Source organism: Falco biarmicus, chromosome Z (assembly GCF_023638135.1).
Source record: "Falco biarmicus isolate bFalBia1 chromosome Z, bFalBia1.pri, whole genome shotgun sequence".
In the NCBI taxonomy this organism is placed as follows: Eukaryota; Metazoa; Chordata; class Aves; order Falconiformes; family Falconidae; genus Falco; species Falco biarmicus.
The window spans coordinates 33,378,847-33,400,456 of NC_079311.1; the positions used below are offsets into that span (position 1 = coordinate 33,378,847).

At 39.6% G+C, this 21,610-nt stretch overlaps 1 protein-coding gene across 2 annotated transcripts in view; it reads left to right on the top strand.

The window, feature by feature from the left end:
* The window catches only part of SLC44A1 (solute carrier family 44 member 1), a 63,859-nt gene that overhangs the window by 24,680 nt on the left and 17,569 nt on the right, over window positions 1–21,610 (top strand). For both annotated transcript variants that reach the window (XM_056324906.1, XM_056324907.1), the window contains exons 4-5: window positions 4,956–5,092; window positions 17,412–17,505. In XM_056324906.1, the coding sequence (XP_056180881.1) occupies window positions 4,956–5,092; window positions 17,412–17,505 (231 nt within the window). The remainder of the gene's footprint in view (window positions 1–4,955; window positions 5,093–17,411; window positions 17,506–21,610) is intronic.

The following is a 21,610-nucleotide window of genomic DNA, read 5'->3' on the forward strand; positions in this document are numbered from 1 at the left end:
CTGTGATTCTGTGACTTAAAGACCATTTAGTCTACTTCCCCAACCATAGGCAGGGACATCTTCAACTATATCAGATTCCTCAAAGCCCTGTGCAGCCTGACTGTGAACACTTTCAGGGATGGAGCATCCACAGTTTCTCTGGGCAGCCTGGTCCAGTGTTTCATTACCCTCACAGTAAAGAATTTCTTCCTTCTGTCTAATCTGAAGTGATTGTCCACCTGTACTTGGCACTGGTGAGGCTGCACCTTGAACCACCTTGAACGCTCTGTTCAGTTTTGGGCCCCTCACTGCAAGACAGACATTGAGGTGCTGGAGCTGTATCCAGAGAAGGGCAACAAAGCTGGTGAAATGTCCAGAGAACATGTCCTGTGAGGATCAGCTGAGGGAACTGTGGTTGTTTAGCCTGGAGGGAAGGAGGTTCAGGGGAGACCTTATTACTGTCTACAACTACCTGAAAGGAGGCTGTGGCAAGGTGGGTGTTGGTCTCTCTTCACAGGTAACAAGTGACAAGAGGAAATGGCCTCAAGTTGTGCCAGGGGAGAGGTTTAGATTGGAGATTAGGAAAAATGTCTTCACCGAAGGGGTTGTCAAGCATTGGAAGAGGCTGCCTAGGGAAGTGTTTGAGTCACCAGCCCTGGAGGTATTTAAAAGACACGTAGATGTGGCAGTTAGGGACATGGTTTAGTAGTGGACTTGGCAGTGTTAGGTTTATGGTTGGACTCGATGACCTTAAAGAACTTCTCTAATGTAAACAATTCTATGATTCTAAATCTACCCTCTCTTAGTTTAAAACTGTTACCACTTGTCCTATAATTACAGGCCCTCATAAAAAGCCTCTCTGCATGTTTTGTATAAGCCTCCTTTAAGTACTGAAAGGCCACAATAAGGTCTCTGTAGAGCTTTCTCTTCTCCAGGCTGAACAAGCCCAGCTCCCTTAGCCTTTCTTCATAGGAGAGGTCTGCCAGCCCTCATTATTTTCCTGAGCTTCCTCTGGGCCCACTCTGACTGATCCATCTCTGTGTTGTACTGGGGATACCAGAGTTGAATGTGGTCTGCCAGGTGGGGTCCCATGAGAGCAGGGTAGAAGGGCAGGATCACCTCCCTGGTGGTCATGCTTCTTTTTGTACAGCCCAGGATACAGCTGGCTTTCTGGGCTGCAAGCTCACATTGCTGGCTCATGTCCAATCTTTTGTCCACTAGTACCCCCAAGTCCTCCTCTGTAGGGCTGATACTTCGTAAAGATGCATAAGATGCTTCCTGGGTTGTAAAATTTGTTTGCTATAGGAAGTTTAGTTTTTATTTGCAGTGTTGAAGCATCTCTAACAATATGATTACTTTGTTTACTTTAGTCTGTGTATTGCTGATGTAGTTACTTTCTTATCAACAAATTAGTCTATTGTTGATTCTAAATAACTGAAATTGCAGCTCAAAGTGTAAGTATTCTTCTAGTGAGAAACAAAACGTCTTCTGTGGTGACACAGCATGGAATTTGCTGCAGTAAAATCACTTAGTTTCAATAAGTAAGCTTTATAAACAAAAACTAAACCACCTTTTTCTCTGTAATGCTGTGCCTAGCATTTTGAGTCTTGTTTTAGCAGCTAGAAATTAAAAAATTCTTACTTCTCTCTTCTAAATAGACCATGGATTGAAGCCACAGATTTGATAGGTTGGTGTTCGCTTTGCAGCTGCCTTACTGCTGTCAGAACTCTCAGCCATGCAATGCAGTGTTTGAATTACATGTGTCTAAAGGTATGCCAACACAGCACACTTCTGTCAAAGCTGCATATGGCACTATAGTTTCATTGTATTTCTAAATTTCCAGACGTGAGTTAAAATTGTAGTGTTCATTTTACAAAATATTCTAATTTCTTCTGGCCATTAAAATTACAGCTTGGTCCTTGAGTTCAAATCACTGTAGAAGTGGGCTGTATTCTGGCTTCTTAATGCTGACTTCCTTGACTTGGTTTCCTTACGTAATACGTGTTAAGGGACATTCAGAGGAGCCTCCTGTCTGGCCACTGGAGCCCAGCCCGATACATCGGGGTCTCTGCCTGGACTGAGGGATCTGGATGGGACACTGACATAGCTGATTACATGGATTAGCGTTGACAGGGTGCTGCTTTAAACAGCACCTGCAATGTGGGACTTGCATAAACACAACCCCAAGCAGCTGTGTCCCTGCTCCTCCTTGTGGGCTCTAAGAGACAGTCAGTCACCAGTGCAGGCCCACATGTGACGCTCTCCGGGTTTACAAGCACGTGTGCACGTACAGATCCTCCAAGTACCAGCAAAGCCCCTCGGCCCACCCAGGCCCTCCTACTCACCCCATGGATCCCCCCTATTCAGCAGCTTGTGCATCTTGGTGCTCACTGGCAAACATTAATGCTGTGTTTGCTTGAGTGTTTGATGCTGACTGTTGTTGATGATCTACCAAAATACTGGCACAGACCTTCCATCCACCTGACACTTATGCCTGGACGCAGAGCCTCCTACTCACCAGCTGGTACAGCCTGGAGTTTGCTAGTGAGTTACACATGCACACATGTGCTTTGGGAAAGGTACACCTGCTCATCCCCTGTCAACAGCCAGCACCACATGGACTGTGACATGGTCCTGCTCCAGCCACTATGCTGAGCCCTTTCACCTCTGTAGCTGTTTTTTTGGGGGACACTATTCCCACCCCAGTGGCTGGTGGCCAAGACTCCTTCCTGCCCTTGTCACTTGTTCAGAGACTCCATTCACTTTTGTAGCTGACACCACAGGCCTGGGGCACCCGCACCCCTGGTCTGACTCCACTTTCTGGCACCAAATATCACACTGCTTCCCTCAAGTAGCTGGCACTTTGTGCTTACAGCATCTGTGCGCATAGGATAGAGCCAAGAATTATGCAGAGAAAAAGTGAGTTAAGAAAGATTTAGTAAAAGGATATGACAGACTGCAGTGATCAGGTACTGGGTTCCGTCAGACCAATGTATTGACCAACTTCCATGTAACTGTCCCCTTTTGCACCCCTTTCTGTCTGCCCTTCCTCTTTTTTTTTTTTTTTTTTCTCCCTGAATTCTGTCCCAGTTCCACTGACCCCTCCTGCATCCTGCACCTTCAGATCTGCATCCTTAAGAGTTGCGAAGTCCCTGCCTGCAGTTTCTTGATAGCCCATCAATTATTGTGATTGAACAGGTTTGTTTCTGGGTATTGTTTTCATTAACATTAACTGGTCAAGTTTTATGTCTGTCTCCCTCCTTTTCCATATGGTCACAATTTGGCAGGGTGCTTCCCCAGATAATACTGAAAGATAAGAATTCTCTCTGCATATCCTTACCAGTTGGTGTACTGACTAGATTTGTTTGCATCATACACCCCCTTACCACGTGGCAGCCAGGTTTGACTCTGTGGGTTCTTGTTTGCAGCTGTTTTGACTAGATGCCCTCAAAGGAGCAGACATTCTCCTTCTATGTACCCTGACAGTGTGAAATAGCAACTGTGGGCACTTGCCTTCATGAAGAGGAAGCTATGACAAGAGTATCCAGTTAACACAAGTATTGCATGTTTTGGTATCAGCTCAAGAGTATTTTCTTCGAAACAAAGGGAAACGGTGGAATTAGTGGCTTGTTGCTGACATGCAGTTGCTTTGGCTGCGTCTGCAGGTCAGAAGTTTTCAAGTTTGCATTTGGCTTCTTAGACTTCCATGATCTGTGGAGTCCTGAGATGTTTAGTATATATTGAGTAAAAAAATCTAGAAATAGTACTGGGTAATTTTCATAGATGCACGCACAAGGAAAGAGAATGTTTTAATAATGCAAGTAGTCTATTACCACATTACAGGTGATAGAGATGACATGGGTTTTGGTGGACTTTCAGGAAGTAAGACTGTGTGTACTAAGTACTAATAATTCCTGTATACTGAGACTGGATAATAGAACAGTCTTTCTGTGGGGGAAAGTTAGGCAGTAATTACCGTATAGACTGAAAGTGTTCAGGCAGGACCTAAATGCTTTCTAGGAGCAGAAGAGCTTTTTATTGATTACAGAGTGAATTCCTGTTGTGAGGACTGCAAAAATAGAAATGGCATTTTTTTTATAGCAATGGTCTTTTCCTACGGTGATGTTAGGTAATACAAAGAGTGTATTTCAGTGCATACTATATCACCAGAATTTTAAGAGTTTGGAAGACTTGTTCACTATAGAAAAACATCCTGCATCTTTATTAGACCATGAATGGACAGTGCTGTAGGGTGAGCATTGGTGATGAAATGTGTATAGCCAGGAGATGACAGTAGGAAGTTATAATATGTACTTCACATGTTGGATTTTAAATGACAGTGACTCATCATGGTAAGTTAGCAAATAAAATCTCTTTAAAATAGCACACTTGAACATTAGGTTGTTCTACTTGAAATATCTGAACAATTTTTATTTCAAAATAAGTAGTAAACTAATGTGCTCTGTCATGTGGATTAGTGGGGTGGAAAATCATTCTAAACCAAAAAGCTGTTCTTAATTACTGGCATTATGTAATCATTAAAATAGCTGCATTTTTACAGCCCAAGTATAACCTTATGGGGTTTGTTGGGTCTTTTGGGGAAAAGTTGTAAAACTTGAAGTCATGTTTAAGGTTGGAGTGAAGCTTTTGTTTGTGAATGTTTAGACTTTTATCTGTGAAGAGGCATCATAGAAGTGCTGTTGTTTTTATGAACACTTGAATGACCTGGAATCTGGTAGAGTTAAACATCCTTTCTGTGTGATCCAGAAGTATATAAATATCTATATGTTTGTGTTGTCTTATGTTGAGTGCATGAATTTTTTTGACCCACAAAATTCTGCTAATATCGAATTTCCTGTGTTTCTGGGTAGACTGATGGTTAGTCTTGGCTGAATCCTTTAGGTTGTAATGAAATTGATCTTGTTCACTGTAATTTTTAATTAAAATAGAAGTAACTTTTTTTTTTTCTTCCCTAGGTATGTGTTCTTCTTGGATCCATGTAACATTGACCTGGCACATCAGAGGATCAAGTCTCTTGCTTTGTGTGTGTCAGCTTGCCCAAGGAAAGAACTAAAAAGTCTGGCTGATATTCAGAAATTTGCAGAAACTAATGGTATGCAAACCCCATGTCTGTTTTTGTTCAGGTACCAGATATTTTCATAGGATTAAAAAAAGACTCATGTAGTAGCTGAATTAAAAATTAAATGTAAGAAATACCAATAGAAAGAAGGTGATATTTTTATGAAGCTAAAATGTTACTATATCTTATTTATATATACTAGGTTTTTATACATACTAATATTAATACTAAGTATTAGTATGCTTCTGTTTTGTCATGTTTCGGACAGTTTTGAAAGACCATCTTTAAAACAGGAGTACAAAATGTAACAAGAATTTGAGAGAATGTCTGGCTGTAGGGTATGATCTCAATAACTACAGAAATGTCCTGACATTGCTGCTCAAGAATAATGCTGTTGAAATGGCGACATGTATATGGCGTTAGCAAGAGCAGTGCTGCCACTGTACGGCACTTGCTGTCCAGAGTATGGCAGTGGATGTGAAAATACTCCTGCCTTCATTCAGTGCTACAGTGCAGTTACTGGTTTTTTGTTTTCTTACACTTCCCTTTTTTAAAGAAGTGTAAAAGAAATAAACTGTATTAATAAATGTTTTTCTCTGTAGTAATAATACTGATATTACTAGCTCAATTCATATGTTAACACTGCATGGAATAAAATGCATTTTGGACCTTCCAAAAGAAAGTAAAGGTAAAAACTCTGAGGAAATTTCAGGGGTTTTCAGCTATTCACGTGGGAGTGTTTTTTGTCCTAAGCCTTCCTACTTAGTCTTTTAAAATGCTGTGAGAGGATTTCTTTGCAAAGTACTTGGCTAATGATGAGTCAGTCTGGGTGACCAAGTTCAAAGCAGTGAAACTGATTACTTTTCATAGAAGGAAGTGGGATGTCAAATTATGTTCTGATAGAAGTTATGTGAACGCTTCTTGTTTGAAAAGCAGAGTGAGTTGATGTGGCATTAGGACACTGCTAGTGCCCTTGAGTGGCCCACTGCATTGTGCCTGCATACGTGTGTGAATGAGGGAGCTGAACTACCATGTGGTATTACAGCATGTGTGGAGCTGCACCAGCAACTGTGCCATTGCAGTGGGTGTTCTGGGAACGGGAGCTTCCCCATGTGATCTGTACGCTGCTGTCAAATGCAAGCCCACAGTGAAACTAGCCAGTATCTACAGTTCTGCTCTTTACCCTGTATCTGAACACGCTATGTTTTTCTTAAACTAATGCAAGCCAGTTATTTGTTGGTATGAAGTCAAGGTCATTAGTAGTGTTTTTTAAGTACCTCTTGAAGTAATGAAATGCAGCCATGCCTTGTTTTACCACAAACGTTATTTCTGTGTTTATAAGTCAAATCTTTCATTAACTGTGCCTGAAATACATTCAGTATAGCCATCTTTTAAAGTACACCAAACCTGTTTTCCTAAAACATGCTGTGGCTTGTTCTCATGATTCTCCATTCCAACTGTATCTCCCTTGGTGGTTTAGATTTTAAAACCTGAAGGTAAAATACGTTTTTTTTGAATTATTAATATCACAGCCAGTTGTTTTGATTTATAGAAGCTTGGTCAAAAGTATGAAACCTGGTTTTGAACAGAATTGTTACTGAGTTCAATTCCTAAGTTTCATTATATGATATTGTACTTATCAAAACCAGGTTCTAACCTAAAATGAGCTTTCCTTTTGTAGATGAACTCTGTTCAAGACTGGAATCACACAGCTCAGAGAAATACTTATGGTTATGTTTCTGCTTAAATGTTCACCAGCCTGTATGGGTTCCAAAAAGTGATGGTTTCCAGCAAATGAACAGCTTAAGTATTGATCACCTTAACTATTGCATATGTATAGTAAAAGTTCAAGCATGATTCAGTCTTGTAATAGAGCAAGAACAGTGATTTAGTACCAAAACTAAAGTATTCAGTAAACAGAATCATTTTTGAGAGCCACTTAGTAACTATGATAGGGGGTTGAAATTAATTAATCCGAAGAGGATGTTTGGCCTTCTTTTTCAAGTGACCATAGACTCCACTGTAAAAAGGATAATAAAGCAATGTGAGAGCTTTGAACATGACTGTGCAGAGCTTAATTGCATTTTGTTTGTGATGATATCTAGTTAGAATTTAGAGTTCACCTGTCAAGTTCTGAAGAAGGAGGGAAAGACATATGTGTTTGGTTTCTTGTGATAAATGCTGAATTTTCACAGTCTTGCAGCTTCTGACACTCAACAATAAAACCATCATAATTTTTTTAATATGTGGGTAGAGACCACAGTCAACTCTTAACTTTGCTCTGCTGAGCCTTTCTGAAAGCTTTAACTTTTCCTGCAATGTGAAAGTCACAATTGTGCTGGGGATAAGCTCTGTGTAGGTTGTTGCATATACATTTGAGAGTTAGCCGTTTTCAGCTAGCTCACATGCCATCCTTGGGAGCACCTTACTTGTCCATGCACCTTGGAACTCTTTCATAAATTACTGTTTAAGAACCCTTCCAGCTCAAAAATGTTCTCTGTTGTGCCTCAGTCCATCAAGAAGTGGTATGATAAGTTCAAATAAAGGTTTTTAAATCTGAACATCTTTATCAAAAGATGCAACGTAGTAAAAGATACTACAGCATCCTTATATTGATTAGTGATTTCATCAACATCAGGTATGGTCTCCCAGCTAGCTTAGAATTTACGGTATCTTTCCCAACGTGGGAAAGGCACTTGATTCCCTCTACATAACGTGACAAGAACAGCCAGCCCCTAAGGTTCAGAGCAATTATGGCAGTGCTTTTACTTGTTGTGCAGTACAGCTTGTATTTTTCTGTAAGCAAGATTATAAATAAGCATTCAGGGCAGGGAAAATGCTTTCTTGAGGCATGAAGATCATTTCATGACAAAGCAGCCTTTTGGCTTCCTGAATCAGTAATGATGCACTAGCTATTCTGCTGCAATTTGGGAAAAGGAGCTGATTTGGTGAATAACTGCACTATTTCAGGAAAGTAACTTCACTCCCGCCCCCATCCCACTTACTGTCCCACAGTCAGGTCCTGCATTTGCAGTATCTTGCTGTATAAGAAGTCAATCCCTCACAAAGCTTGGTTAATTTTAGAAAAACAAGAAAGGGCATGCCTTTAAGCTGTCAGAATAATTGACACCCAGAACATTGGGAACCAGTTGGTACATTTTATGAGAGGAGGAAAAAGGGAAGAAACAAGCTGGGCAGTTGACCACTCAGATCTTCAGCCTGTGCAAAGGTGCAGCTAGTAAGGTATAGGAATGTTCTGGAGCGACTTCTGGAGGTGGTGCGGAAAGGCATAGTGATGCAGAAAGACTGAGAGCACATTCTAACACTGTTCACACACAGCCATGCTGATACTTGAGTTTGTAGAGCTATGCGTTGGACACAACTGAGAATACTGTATATTGCAAACTGGCTGCTGCTGGTCTCCCAAGGATTTTCTCACCTGGCAGAAGATCTTAGGCCAGGAGTACTTGGAATTTGTTTTTGCTGGTCTTGGCACTTAAAGTATGGATTTTGAGTAATGTTGACTGAAAGCTGTTTTTTCCAGAGAGCTGATTGATGCTTCAAAACTTTATGTCCATGAAATATTGCAGTGCTGTTTTCAAGGACTTGCCAAAGCATTTTGGAAATGTCCTTGAAGATGTAATTCATATATGACTGTGCCAAATGAGTAATGAAATGTCATTATTAAAAAGAGACACTAAACAAGTGGGCACAATTTCTGTTGTGTTTAATTTAGTAATAACTATACTGACAGGTCATGGTGGGAACTGATATTCCTATCTGTTCTGTAAATGTCTGGATGCACATTTACTAACTTAAAATGAAATTTCTATTTTACGGCATGTTGGCAGGCATCTTCGTTCTTAGAATTCTGTAGCTAGGCCAGGCTAGTTGAGATCTGGGTGGATTTAGATAGAGCCAGAGGTAAAGCTAAATGAAGTCTGCTACAGAGACTGACCTGAAACGATAAAGAAAATCAGTCTGGCTAAGTAAGAGTGGGTCACCTCTCTGACCTATGGCAAGGAACTGTAGGGGAAACAAAAAGGATTTTTCTTTTGCCTGAAGATAATGACATCTTCTTGTGTGGTAATCAAAGTATGTCTTTGCAGTTACTGTTGGTACTTGCCTTAGAAACAGCAGTTACATGGGTTGCTGCCAGCTTCTTGACATTCTTCTTCTGTTCCCATCCCCGCCATCCTCCCTCCTCTTTGTTTTTAGCAAAAGTGTGCTGGTTAGAATTTAATCCTTTGCTTGTGATTTTCCTGAAGCCTGTTGTGCCATATTAGTTCTAGTTGTCTTATGGGTAAAGAGATTCTGCACCACTAGGTCTCTGGAAACCTGAGTATAGTTTTGAGTGTCATTTTTTGAATGGCTGGAATAAAAGCACACTAGGACTGGTATGGAGTCATCCACTGCCACTTTGTCAGGGTTGTCTTGTGTTGGAAATGGATCCTCTAGTCAGAATGAAATTGTTTTTGCAACAGAAGGTGGCTGCATGCGGAGTCTTCCAGAAATACTGTGTTGTGTTATGATTACGTTAATAAACCATTTGGAAGGGGGGAGGAACAGTGAGGTAATAAATCTTGCTGTGGATACTGAATTATTTAGAATTACATGAAAAAAATCTGGTATCAAATGTAATAGAATAAAATGTCAAATGGAAAGGGATGTGTGCAGAACAAAGGCCTGGGAAACAGCCATTGTTAGGTATTTAGTGTTTTACTTTAAAATGGTTATTGATACTTGGGAAAGATTGTGAAGCTACTGAGGATCATCAGGATTAGGTGGAGTTACAGCATTGTCTGAAAGTGTACTGTTTATTAATTGTGAAGAGGGAAAAAGTAAGGACTGTATTTTGTGTAAACATGCTCTGTTAGCAGCATAAGGGCTGTGTTCTGGTCTTGACAAAGTGGTTTTTTAAAAACTTTTTAAACTTACACACATGGACACACATACAAATATGTTCTCAGTATATGTACACGTACTGAGAAGGGAAACAAGGGTGATCGTGAGGAAATGATTCTTCTGCCTGGAAAAGAGAAGAATATCAGTAAGAGGAAGGTCATTAAAAGCAGCAATAGCTTAGTTATGGTTTAAAAAACCAATGTTCCTTGATCTCATAACCTGAATACTATGAAACTAGAGGTGAAAAATTAAATTAATAGGAATCAACCAGATTTTTTTCCACACTAGTTATGGTTAACTTAAAAACCATAATGCTATGAGGATATTTTAGATACCAAAAGATAAACTGTTAGAATAATAGTGCTTGGATATTAAATGGGAGGTTAATATTCAAGGATATCCTTGAGCTGTAAGTTGTGGAGAGCTATAGATACAGTAAGGGAAACATCTGGAACTTAACTATATGGATTTTTAATTTGGTTCCAGAATAGCTGATTTTATTTAGCACTGGAAGAAATATGAGTGGAGTAACGGGGAAATTAATACTTATTTTCAACTTTCTGTACTGTTCATAAGAATGAGAGATAGAGAAGAGGATAGTCTGGGCTTTTTATTTCAACTCAAAATATGTGTATATGCATTCTGACTGATGTCTGGGGGTTTTTTAACATACAGTTGTAACAGCAACTGTGCTTGGCTATTGCAGTAGTTGTCTTTGTGTTCTCCAGTTGTGGATCTAACTAGTGATGTTCTGTGTTGGATTTTTCTTGGAACATTCTTGCAGACGCTACATAATACTTACTTTCACTTCAGTCCCACATTTATTTATTAAAGCAAGCTTCATTTTTCCTGCCCTCTGATGCTCACTTTTTAAAAGAAGTGATGGTGTGTCTTTCTGCAACAACTAGATGTTTAGATATGCGCAATCCTTACTTTCTTTCCTTCAAAACTCACACTGTGCTTCTGGAAGGCACCAGTGGATAGATCTAAGGAATGAAGCTTGCTTTCTTTACCAAGAACAAATCTGTTTTATTAATCTGAGAAGTCCTGACTGCAAAGTGGTCTGTCCTGTGCCTTCCTGCTCATCTCAAGGTATCACTCTTTTTCTGGGCCCTTTCTGCTCGGGCCCGGAAATTAAATTTAGGTGTTAAGGTTCAGCTGTATCCTTGTTTGACCTTCTGCCTCTATTCCCGCACCGTTTGCAAAAGGCTGAGCTGCAATGTTCAGGTATGTTTGTACAGTCCTCAGATGCTTCCACATTAACCGCTACCTCAGGCTGTATTCAAATCAATGGCTAAGAACTCGAGGTTTTGTTCTCTCACTCATTTCCAGCTCCGATGCTGATCTATGCACAGCTAAATGCTACTCCATTCTTAAATGAAGCATCAAATGTGAACTTGTCTGCTTATGGAATGTTTTTGTTGTTCTAAAAACCTGTGGGCAAATAGGAAACTTATACAATCTATAATAATATTTTTATTTAATAATTTAAATAAATTTAAATAATATTTATACAATATATACTGAACTTTATGTAAACTTAGTGCTTGTGCTCTGAGTAGAATTACTTCCTGTTTTTGTAGACAGGGTATAATTACAGTTGTCAGATGTACAGACAAAGAATGAAGGAAGTCTGGTCAGCATCGGTGTTACTTCCTTTCATGATGGCCTGAACCTTTTTCCACTTGGCAGGAGTTTGCGAAGAGAAGGTCTTGTTATTAGTCCTTGGTCTAATTCTGATGTCATGCAACATCGTTCTGTTACTGGCAGAAGTCAGCAATAGATAGTAACGTACCATCTTCTCTGGAAGTAGTGCTTGGCATCCTACCTGTTCTGTGGGTTTGAGCTGTGGAATTTGCGGCACAATTCCCTACAGATACATAAAGGCAGTGTTTTACGCTTCCACTTTTCTATGCCATGTTGTTAGTCCATAGTATGCTAGGATAATATGCAGTTATTGGTAGCGTACCAAGTTCTCTCATTGTGTGACACTCCAGACTGGTAATACGGTTGAGATTAACAGTTCAGAGCTGATAGTTTGATAGATTTGAGGCAAGCTCTGGAGTCAGAACAGGAGAAGAGTGTTAAGTATTTCGTCCTTATTAGAGTCTGGGAGCCTTGTCCTTCCTGAATACCAGTGAATTCCAGCTCTGTCAATATCCACCTGTCAATACATTAGCTTGTATTGCATGGGTTGGTCAAGTATAATTGTCTGAGTCTCATGTACTCACAATACTAGCTGTGTTTTAGTTGGTGACACTTGGTCATAGAACACCCAAAACCCAAGAGTAATTAGCATTGGGCTAGAAGTACAGAGGCCAGTAGCTGTGATTTAAACAGTCTCAATCCTGCTAACATTTCTGCACGTTTCTGTCTCTGTATTTACCTGGAGTTTGACTCCTGTGTTAAAGGACTCATGTTACTGGTGGAGTTAACAGGATGTTGCTTGAGAACGAGAGAGAATGCTTAAAATGGAGTAAGATGTAGAGTTTTTAAAACTATAATTTCTGCTTCATCATACGGTCTTTTAGAAGTCAGTTATGTCACATATGTGCATATACATACTGTCAATCAGGCCCCAAATGGTAAGAACATACATGGAGGTTCATATAAATCACCTTATCAAAACTGCGGTTTCTAGTCTCTCAGTCTGTGTTTTGCCACATGCCTCTAAAAGGAGGAATGTAGAGCTGCTTGGAGCTGTGCCTAACTTAAGCAGAACATATTCGTAAGTTCCTAAGGTGACTGTACTGCTCCTGGTACTGAAGATACCCCAGGTTATCTCTGCACAGTTCTGTATTTTTCTGCTGAAATCCTTTACTCTGAATATGAGTCCATTTTTTTGTATCTGAAAGTCCTTGCTTTAGTTCCTTCAAACAGTGTTGATAGATGAGTAGGCACCACTGAGCAGCTCAGAATGGGAAGCAGAGCCCCTGGTGTTCTTTCCACCACTACCATTCAGGCAGCGTTAATGTCAGTGGTTTCTCTGTGGGCTAGTCGTCTTAGCGGTTGACTTAGGAAGTCTTGCCATTTCTCAAGCTGAAAATTTTGATATTGATAGTGAGGCTGATGTAGCAGGAGTTTTGTATGTTTGTTTAGAACACAGCAAGTACAGGAAGAAAAGCTGTACTGGAGCTCTGGTCTCTAAGTGTAGTTTTATCTAACCACCTTAGGTTAGTATGGAACTGTCTGTTACGGGCACTGCTATGGAAAGGAGGGGCTGTGTCTTGTTGTTTTGTGTACTGTGTCCTCGGAGCATGCAAGACCTTTAATAATTTGCCTGCTCAGTTGGAAAGAATCTTTGAACTAAGATTTAGTTCCCCACCTTTGTCCTGGCTTTCTACAGCATCTTTATATCATTTGTGCTAACTGTAGCTCTTCTTAGGAATCCAGAGGTAGCAGCTGTTCAGCTTTTTACTAATCTAAGTCTAGCCAAAACAGAAAGAAGGCTTTTAAAGGAAGTAGTGGCTGTCGTTCCTACAGCTAGGTTAAAGTTGAAAGTTTGTCTTTGGAAATACTTTGCTCCAGTCATGGCTCCAGATTATTGCAGTGGCTGGAGCAACTTTTATTAATGGAAATAAAACCATGGAACAGAACTGTGTAGAGTCTCCAGGATACCACTTTGTAGGTGAAAGCACCAAATACAGCACTGTGGGATCGGTAAACTCTTGTGTGCTCACCAGTAGCCTGGCACCTGTTGCTCCACGTAGTTCAGAAGTATTTTTCTTTAAGGTTACAACATGTTGGGATCTCAAATACAGTCCCTGTAGGACAGTTAGTGTTGTTTGCCTAATGATTTCTGCAGAAGAAATACATGCATTGCTGTAGGAAGCAGAGGATGTATTACTTCAATGATTTTTTTAGTTTGTTCTCTGAATTCTACCCATAATATTTTTGAAACATTTACAAGTTATAATAATTTAGGAATGATAGTAGTGTCTTTGGTACTTGTCTCAGCACAGTAGATTATTTGAATTCTTCTTTAAACTTTTGCAGACCTTGGAAACTCAAACAGCAATAATAAGGCTGGCTGTGCTAAGACAGTCTCTACTAACCCAGAATAACTGATATGGGGTGGAAGGTTTAGGAATGCAGTCCATTATTCAGACTCTTACCTTACAAAATTAAAACTTTTATTTATTGATGCACAGGGACTCTTTTGTTAAGAAATTGGTTTAAGTCTGATGTAAAGTTATACATTACTTCAGCTCACATTTGGGTTCTAGTACTCCTATGCAATATTAGAGAAGTTGGAAGGTTTTCAAAGGAAGAAAGATATATGGGAATAGTAAAAACTTATTCTGCTTTATTATGTAGGACAAAAAGACAAATAAATCTCATGGGCATTATTGCAGCTATTGGGCTGGTAGCTCCATTAGATGCAGGGTGGCTATGTCCCTTGTCTGTCAAGCTCCATGAAAGTATTTTTCTGCTTGGCTGGGAGTTTAAAGCAGCACACTATGTGAGGTATGTAGCTGAAGGGAAGAGATCCAAAGGAGCTCCGAGAGCAGTTCCAAGGCAAGAGATAATAGTGGCAGCCAGAGCCGTCCACTGCTCCATTGCATGACAGGAGGGAACATGCCATTTGGTTTCAGAGGGACCTGGCAAGATGTCTCCGGTTTCCTCCACAGCCAGGGGTTTGTTGGGTTACCTTAGTCTACAAGTCCTGCTTGAATGGCTTATGATCTGGGATTTGGTTTCTGCTTGGCTTACATTTGTGATCCAAACAGAAGGTCTTCAGATACACATTTGTGCAAAGAGCCTGGAACCTTCTTCCCTGGCCATAGTAAGTTGTATACCCATTTTCTCTTCTGTGCAAACTGCTAGAAGTCACAAGGGAACATGGGCATCCACAGATCACCCGTGCCCCATAAGCTTATTTAGGTGTGGGGGCCTCTGCATAAGGTAATTATAATGTAGTTCTACACTGGTAGTGCAAAATGACCAAGCTGGCACCAAACATTCTCTGTCATGAATCTGAATTCAGTTATCCACATACAGCCCCCCCCCACACACTTCTTCCTATAGAACTTCTTGTTTTCATCATAGAGTCATAGAATAGACTCATAGCATAATTTAGGTTGGAGAAGACCTTTAAGATCACTGACTCCAACCATAAACCTAATACTGCCAAGTCCACCGTTAAACCATGGCCCTAAGCACCGCATCTACATGTCTTAAATGCCTCCAGGGATGGTGACTCAAACACTTCCCTGGCAGCCTCTTCCAATGCTTGACAACCCTTCTGGTGAAGACATTTTTCCTAATATCCAACTTAAACGTTCCCAGCACAATTTGAGGCCATTTCCTCTTGTCCTGTTGCTTGTTACTTGGGAGAAGAGACCGACACCCACCTTGCTACAGCCTCCTCTCAGGTAGTTGTATAGAGCAGTAAGGTCCTCCCTGAGTCTCCTCCTCTCCAGACTAAACAACCCCAGTTCCCTCAGCTGATCCTCATAAGACTTGTTCTCTAGACCCTTCATCAGCTTCGTTGCCCTTCTCTGGACACACTCTAGCACTATAATGTCTGTTGTGCAAAACCAGTGTTCACAGTGTGGCCTCACCAGTGCCGAGTATAGGGGGACGATAATTTCCCTAGCCCTGCTGGCCACACTATTTTGGATACAAGCCAGGATGCTATTGGCTGCCTTGGCCATCTGGGCACACTGCTGGCTCATGTTCAGCTGGCTATTTACCATCTTTATAACTTAGCTTTAAGCCTATATTCAAAGCAAAATAAATGTGAATATCTGCAATCTTCTTTTTCCTTCTGTTTTTAAGATAAACATGGACGTATCTCTACTGCTGCCCCTCCATCAAATTCTGGCGTTATTTGTAAATGTGCTTGATCCAGAAGTTTTTGTATCTATAAGAACAGATTAAAAAATTTTGTGGCACTATAGAGCCTTTTGTCCAAAAATAGTAATATTTACGTTTAGACACTGTGTCTTCAACTGCAATGTAAGGAAGGTGGTTTCGTCTGATGTCTGTTTATCTGGTACAATGTTTTCCACATAAGCAATTAGAGGCATAAGGATTCATATAAACAGTATAATTGAAAATGAAGTTTAGATATTTTACCTGATATCTTCTCTTTGCAGGAAATCTAACTTTCTTCAATGGTGTATTTGGTGTTTTGGACCTGGCCCCAAAAAACTAATTCGTAGAAGTGGTATTTAAGTAGTGTTCCAGAGACTGCATGGGATAGCCTGCTCAGCTGCTCTTTGTCTTCTCTTTCAGTCTGTAAATAGAAGATGTCTCTTCATAGAGGTAGCAATGTGGCAATGGTAAACAAGATTTCTGCAAATAATATTCTACAGTATCTACAAATAATACTTCTGTTTGATGTCACACAGGCAAAGATAAAGCTGTCTATCAAAAGTCTTGGTTTAATTTGGGTAAAAGTGTGTATGTGTTATCTGGATGCGCTTTATAGAACTCTTTCTGATTAAGTATTTCTGGAGAGGAGACTTCCATAATGGAAATAATTGAATATTTATAGGGATGATCGAGATGTCCTTAGTTTATTATATAGGAAAAAAGGACGTGAAAAGCTGTATATCCAGCGCCCTTGTGCTGGGGAGTAAGCAATCTGATAGCAAACAAGCTTGGGAAGAAACTCGTCTTTGGGTAGGCAGCTTATACTGTTGGAGGCTTTCTTACCTCTTCCTCCAGTTTCTGAGGGATCCCTGCGCCAATCTGATTTGGCCGTTGCTGTATTTCTAGAAGCATTGGCTCAGATGTTCAGTATCTTGATTATAGACAAATGGAAGGATATCTGTCTAGGTAACATACTTCCATTAAGCAAGTGTCAGGTACTAAGGAAACCTTAAATTATATTTTAATTTTGTTGTAGGCAACTTGATCTTTATTGTGTTGCCAATTTGTTTATGCAGAGAGTTAGCTTTGTTAGAAGTTTTGGACATCTAATGCAGAGCTTGTGTTATTTTTCAGCCAACTTTCTAGCTTCAGCAGTTTGGTTCCTTTGTTTCTCCCTCTGAAGTCTATAGAACATTTGTATTTTGAAAACACAGAAAAAAATCCCTAAAAAAACACTTGAACGTTTCTGTAATGAATGTTGTCTTACGCAATATTCATGCACTAAAAATAATGGAGAAAAAAGTGTGGTGAAGTGGCAGGGGAGGATGACTTCAAAGTGCTTTGTGTTCTTTTTTACACTGCATTATGAATTAGCCATTTCTGCTGGAATACACAAATGTTGGAAGACCCAAAGCTAGATGGAGTGTCATTCTGTTGCACTGAAGCCTATGTTTGGCTTGATTCACTGTTCTGTTATAGGAGGAACTGTAGCATAACTTTGTGGTAATAACATGCAGAGCTGCAGAATCAGGATGTGTATCAATTTTAACGCTTTTTGCAAAGAATAAGAATATTTGGTTTTTATTTTTTCCCCATCAGTCTTTTCTTTTTTTTTTCCTTTCAACAGGATCCACTCTGTGTAGCTATGAACTACTGCCATCAGAATACACTACAGACCCAAGGGCTGCCAAGTTATGTCCTAAATATCCTGTTCCAGAGAGGTAATATTAACATCTTGCCTGACTGGGGGTAGAGGGAGCAGAGATTTGTTTGTGACAGTTCTGTAGAAAATATGCAGCACAGATTTATTCTGTCTTACAACTGGATGTTTTAGTGTATTATTGCCACATGTTTTTAAAAGACTCTGAAAGCAACTCTTAAAGAAAAATCCAAACTATCCATGCATGTGTTACTCAGACTATTGAGCTGGTACCTTCAAGTTCTCTTCTGCTTCATGTAACTGACACTGTGCTGAGTATCAGCTGGTTTATTGCCTTCAGCAATATATCAGTAATGCAGATCAGACACTATTATGGAGCACTTTAGATCTTTGGGAGGAAAAGGGATATACTGACATGCAGCTCTCTGCAGTGTTCACTTCTTACACCTTACTTTAGCCAGTCAGATTTAGCAAATTGCTTCATTTTTTATTCTTTCAGTTCCCAAATGGCTAATATGAGGGTGGGCAAGTACCAAAAAGAGGGCTCTTGTTTTATAAACAGATTGATTTGGGGTTTATTGTTTAAAATATTATATTAGACTGCTTTTTGTGAAGTAGGATAGAAAAGTTCTTAGCTCCAGAAACTCTTGCTAGCTGTGCTGGCTAGAACTGGAGATGAGCATGGCTGAGAAAAGTGATGTGTTTGCTGTGGTGCACACCCTTCTCTCAGTAATTCCACTCGCTCAAGAAGAATCACATTCTCTCTTCTCAGTTTAGCTTCTCAAACATATTCAGTAGTGGGTGGTAACTGCATAGACTTCTCCAATGCACAGTTTTCTGTTACGTTTTTATTAAATGTATTAAATTATATCAGTTCTAAAACTCTGATTTTAAGTTTTTCTTGTTTGCATGGTAGTCTCTCCAGTGAATTATTGTAGTGACAATAAGTAGCAGCTAGAATATTAACTTTTTTTTTACTTTTCCCTACTGCAGATTAATATTCTGTGCAGTTAACCAGCTGTTACAGCTGTAGTACAAAAACAAATGAAAATTTCAGTGCCAGCTTGCGTACTGAAAAGGCTTGACAGTCTTAATTTTTGCCAGAATTATATTGACTTTTCTCACTGTGTGCTCCCATGTCATTCAGTCTGAATAAATACAGCTTAATAAGAAAAGAAAAGGATAGAACAATATGTCAGAGCTCTAATGACACTGTGTAGATCCCTCACAAAAACTACCTCGTTATTTTTGAAAAGCTATTGTGTAGGTGAGCTATTTCCACTTTTTTATTTGGTATAAATACAACATAAAATGTGTTTGAATATTTTTGAGATCTAAGAGTCTGAACTTAATGCCTAAGGCAAAAAAGGCCAGCATTGCATCTATAAACCACTCTGGTTTTCAGATTTTTATAGTTAAATTATTTGAGCTAATTATTGTAATTTGGAGGGGAAATGAAATCCTCTGGAGACAAATGAAAACCCAGTGCCCTGTAGGCTGGGGCATTCAGGGAGAACTTAACACTCCTGTTCTCAGATATGATCTGTCAAGAGGTATCAGCCATCTGATTCCCATCAGATGGAGGTAACGTATTCTGTGAGGACTGTCCCTTGATGTTTTCTGTTGGATGACCGGGCTTCTTCACACCTTCCAATTGAGGTTCCAATTCTCAATTGACTCTTGATTCTCCAGCTTCAAGGCATTCTGTCCAGCTTTGACTTAGCAGTGCAGCCTGGCAATGCAGCCAGTGGTACACTTTTCTTCCAGAAACCATGCCTAGCATACCTCAGCCTCAGTAAAGCATAACTTTGCTGTTAGCATGTCCTAGATGAAAACCTGTCTGCCTTTTCCCTGCGGTGTTTAGCTGTGCCGAGCTGTGCCAAGGGGCTGCCCTGTAGAGGTTATAAAGAGCTGCCAGCAGTGGCATTCCAACCAGGCTCCTCAGACACGGGTTGCTGTATGTGTCCAGGTGTAGCAGTGAGAGGAAAAAAGCTTTCCTCTGAAAACTAGTACTTGAACAATCAGATGGGTCTCTAAATTTCATTTGAATATTACATTATCTACGTTTTTAACACTGCCATCTGCTGGCTTGAACTTTATTCACTCTTCTTCATGATTCTCAGAAATTTGTAATTCCATTTCAGTATGTAATATACCAAGTTATAATCAAGAGGCCATATAAAATAGCACAGGTCACAGAGTAGATCCATTATTGCATTTTTTTTATTGAACAAGACACCTCGCATAGTTGTTCAGTCAGAACCACAGAAACAGCAGTGGATCTCAAAAAGTGCATTCTCAGGAGTCCCATTTACTCAAGAAACCTTGTAGGAACCAATAACCTCATTTTTTTATTAATTACAACAAGCTAGAAATTAACTACTACACATGAAAATAGATAACTTAAATGTGTAGTGAAATTGGTATAGATTAAGGGACGTCAGATGAGTAGTATAAACTCTAGTATGCAAAAAGCATGTTTTCCTCTGTTGGGATGTATTTTGGCACAGTATTTTAATCCCATTAGTTCCACTTTTCAAAATGGCTATTTCTGTATTTCAGTGCAGGAATGACAGTCCTTTGCCTACTCCCAGCTGAAAATTTGGTCTTTGCTACTGGTATTGGCAACTAATAAACTCCCTAGGCTTTCTGCAAAGTTGGAGCAGTTAACAATTAAATAAACCTCTCAAATTTCAATTTTTTCCAGTATTACTGCGTACAGTGAACCGCAGTATGCTGCGTGTTCCAAAATAGGCTATGTTGTAAGAGGCTGAAAGGATACCCGGGCCATCTTTTAAATAGGGCAGCCATCGTTACGAGTTTAACTTGGTTTTTTTAACAACTGTGACTAATTCACGGTTACTTTGCTGTGCCTAACTGCTGTCTTCATTACTACCCAAAAGTAGACCATCAATATGAGCATCTCCAAATGCATTTAGCTATTCAGCACAGTAAGTTTAAAACCATATAATTTACAATGATCAGTCACTTCAAACAAACACCTAGGACTAATTACCTAGGTATGGCAGGTGATCATAATTTCTCCTGAATTCTGTACAGAATAATTACATACTAATGCTTCTCAGCATGTTGTCTTTTTTTTCCAAAAAAACAATGCGCAGAAAGAATGTGCTTAAGGCAGCTGGTTTACTCACTCCATGTTTAAAATGACAAAATTCTGGAAAGGCGTGGCCTTAACAAATAGTTACTGAGTACAGAAAATTGCTGTTCATAGGTCATTGCTGAAATGGGCAAACTGCAAAAGATTATGTGTATTGCTGCTACAGTCCACTGGAATCTTTAAGTAAGGAAGATTGGACAGGGTAAAGCAAATAGAGAGGTTAGAAAAAAAACCTGACTTAATACGAAAGACATTTCTTTCATTGGATCCAGTTACAGGAAGGAGTATGTAATTATGCGACATATGTCTGAAGTGTAATTGGGAAGATTGATCAAAAAGATGTAATAGGCCACTTTGAGATCTGACAGTTTATAAGCAAGAAAGGCAACTACTTAATGGGAAACATTTGGAAAACAAAATTGCCCACTTTTAAAGTGAAATTTTTTCTCTCTTGTATCTTCTGATGAACTTGATAACAGGTTCTGCTGAGTATTTTGCAAAGTTTAATACACAATGCCAGTATTCTGGGGGAGGATGCTTCCAAAACAGTTCAGGAATAATGAAACATTAGAGGTATCTTTGCATCTTTTGGGAAGAATGTAGTGCATAATTTTAACAAAGTTAATTAAAGTAAACATTGTGATTGTAATCCTCAATACAGTAGCAAGTTTAGTATGGGGAAAGACTTAAGAATAAATACATTGGTTTTGCTTGGCAGTAGTAGTCAGTGCTTATGTCTTTTAGCTTAAAATGTATGCTTGCCAGAAGAGTATTGTCATTCTGTGATTTGTTTTGCTGCAAATATGGACCAGTATACCATTCCAGCATGAGTGAAAGGCACTGTTTCACCTGACGCTTGAATGAGAGATGCTTAAGTGGAAATAGGAACATGTATTTTCAGAGCCTTGCCATTTAAGAGTGGGAGGGTGATAATTTCCTATTGGACTGTGCAATCCAGTCTCACAGGGTTGAATACTTGTAAGAATTGCATCACTTCCCATTATGATCATTCTCATTCCAGCAGCACTTGTGCATTCAACACATG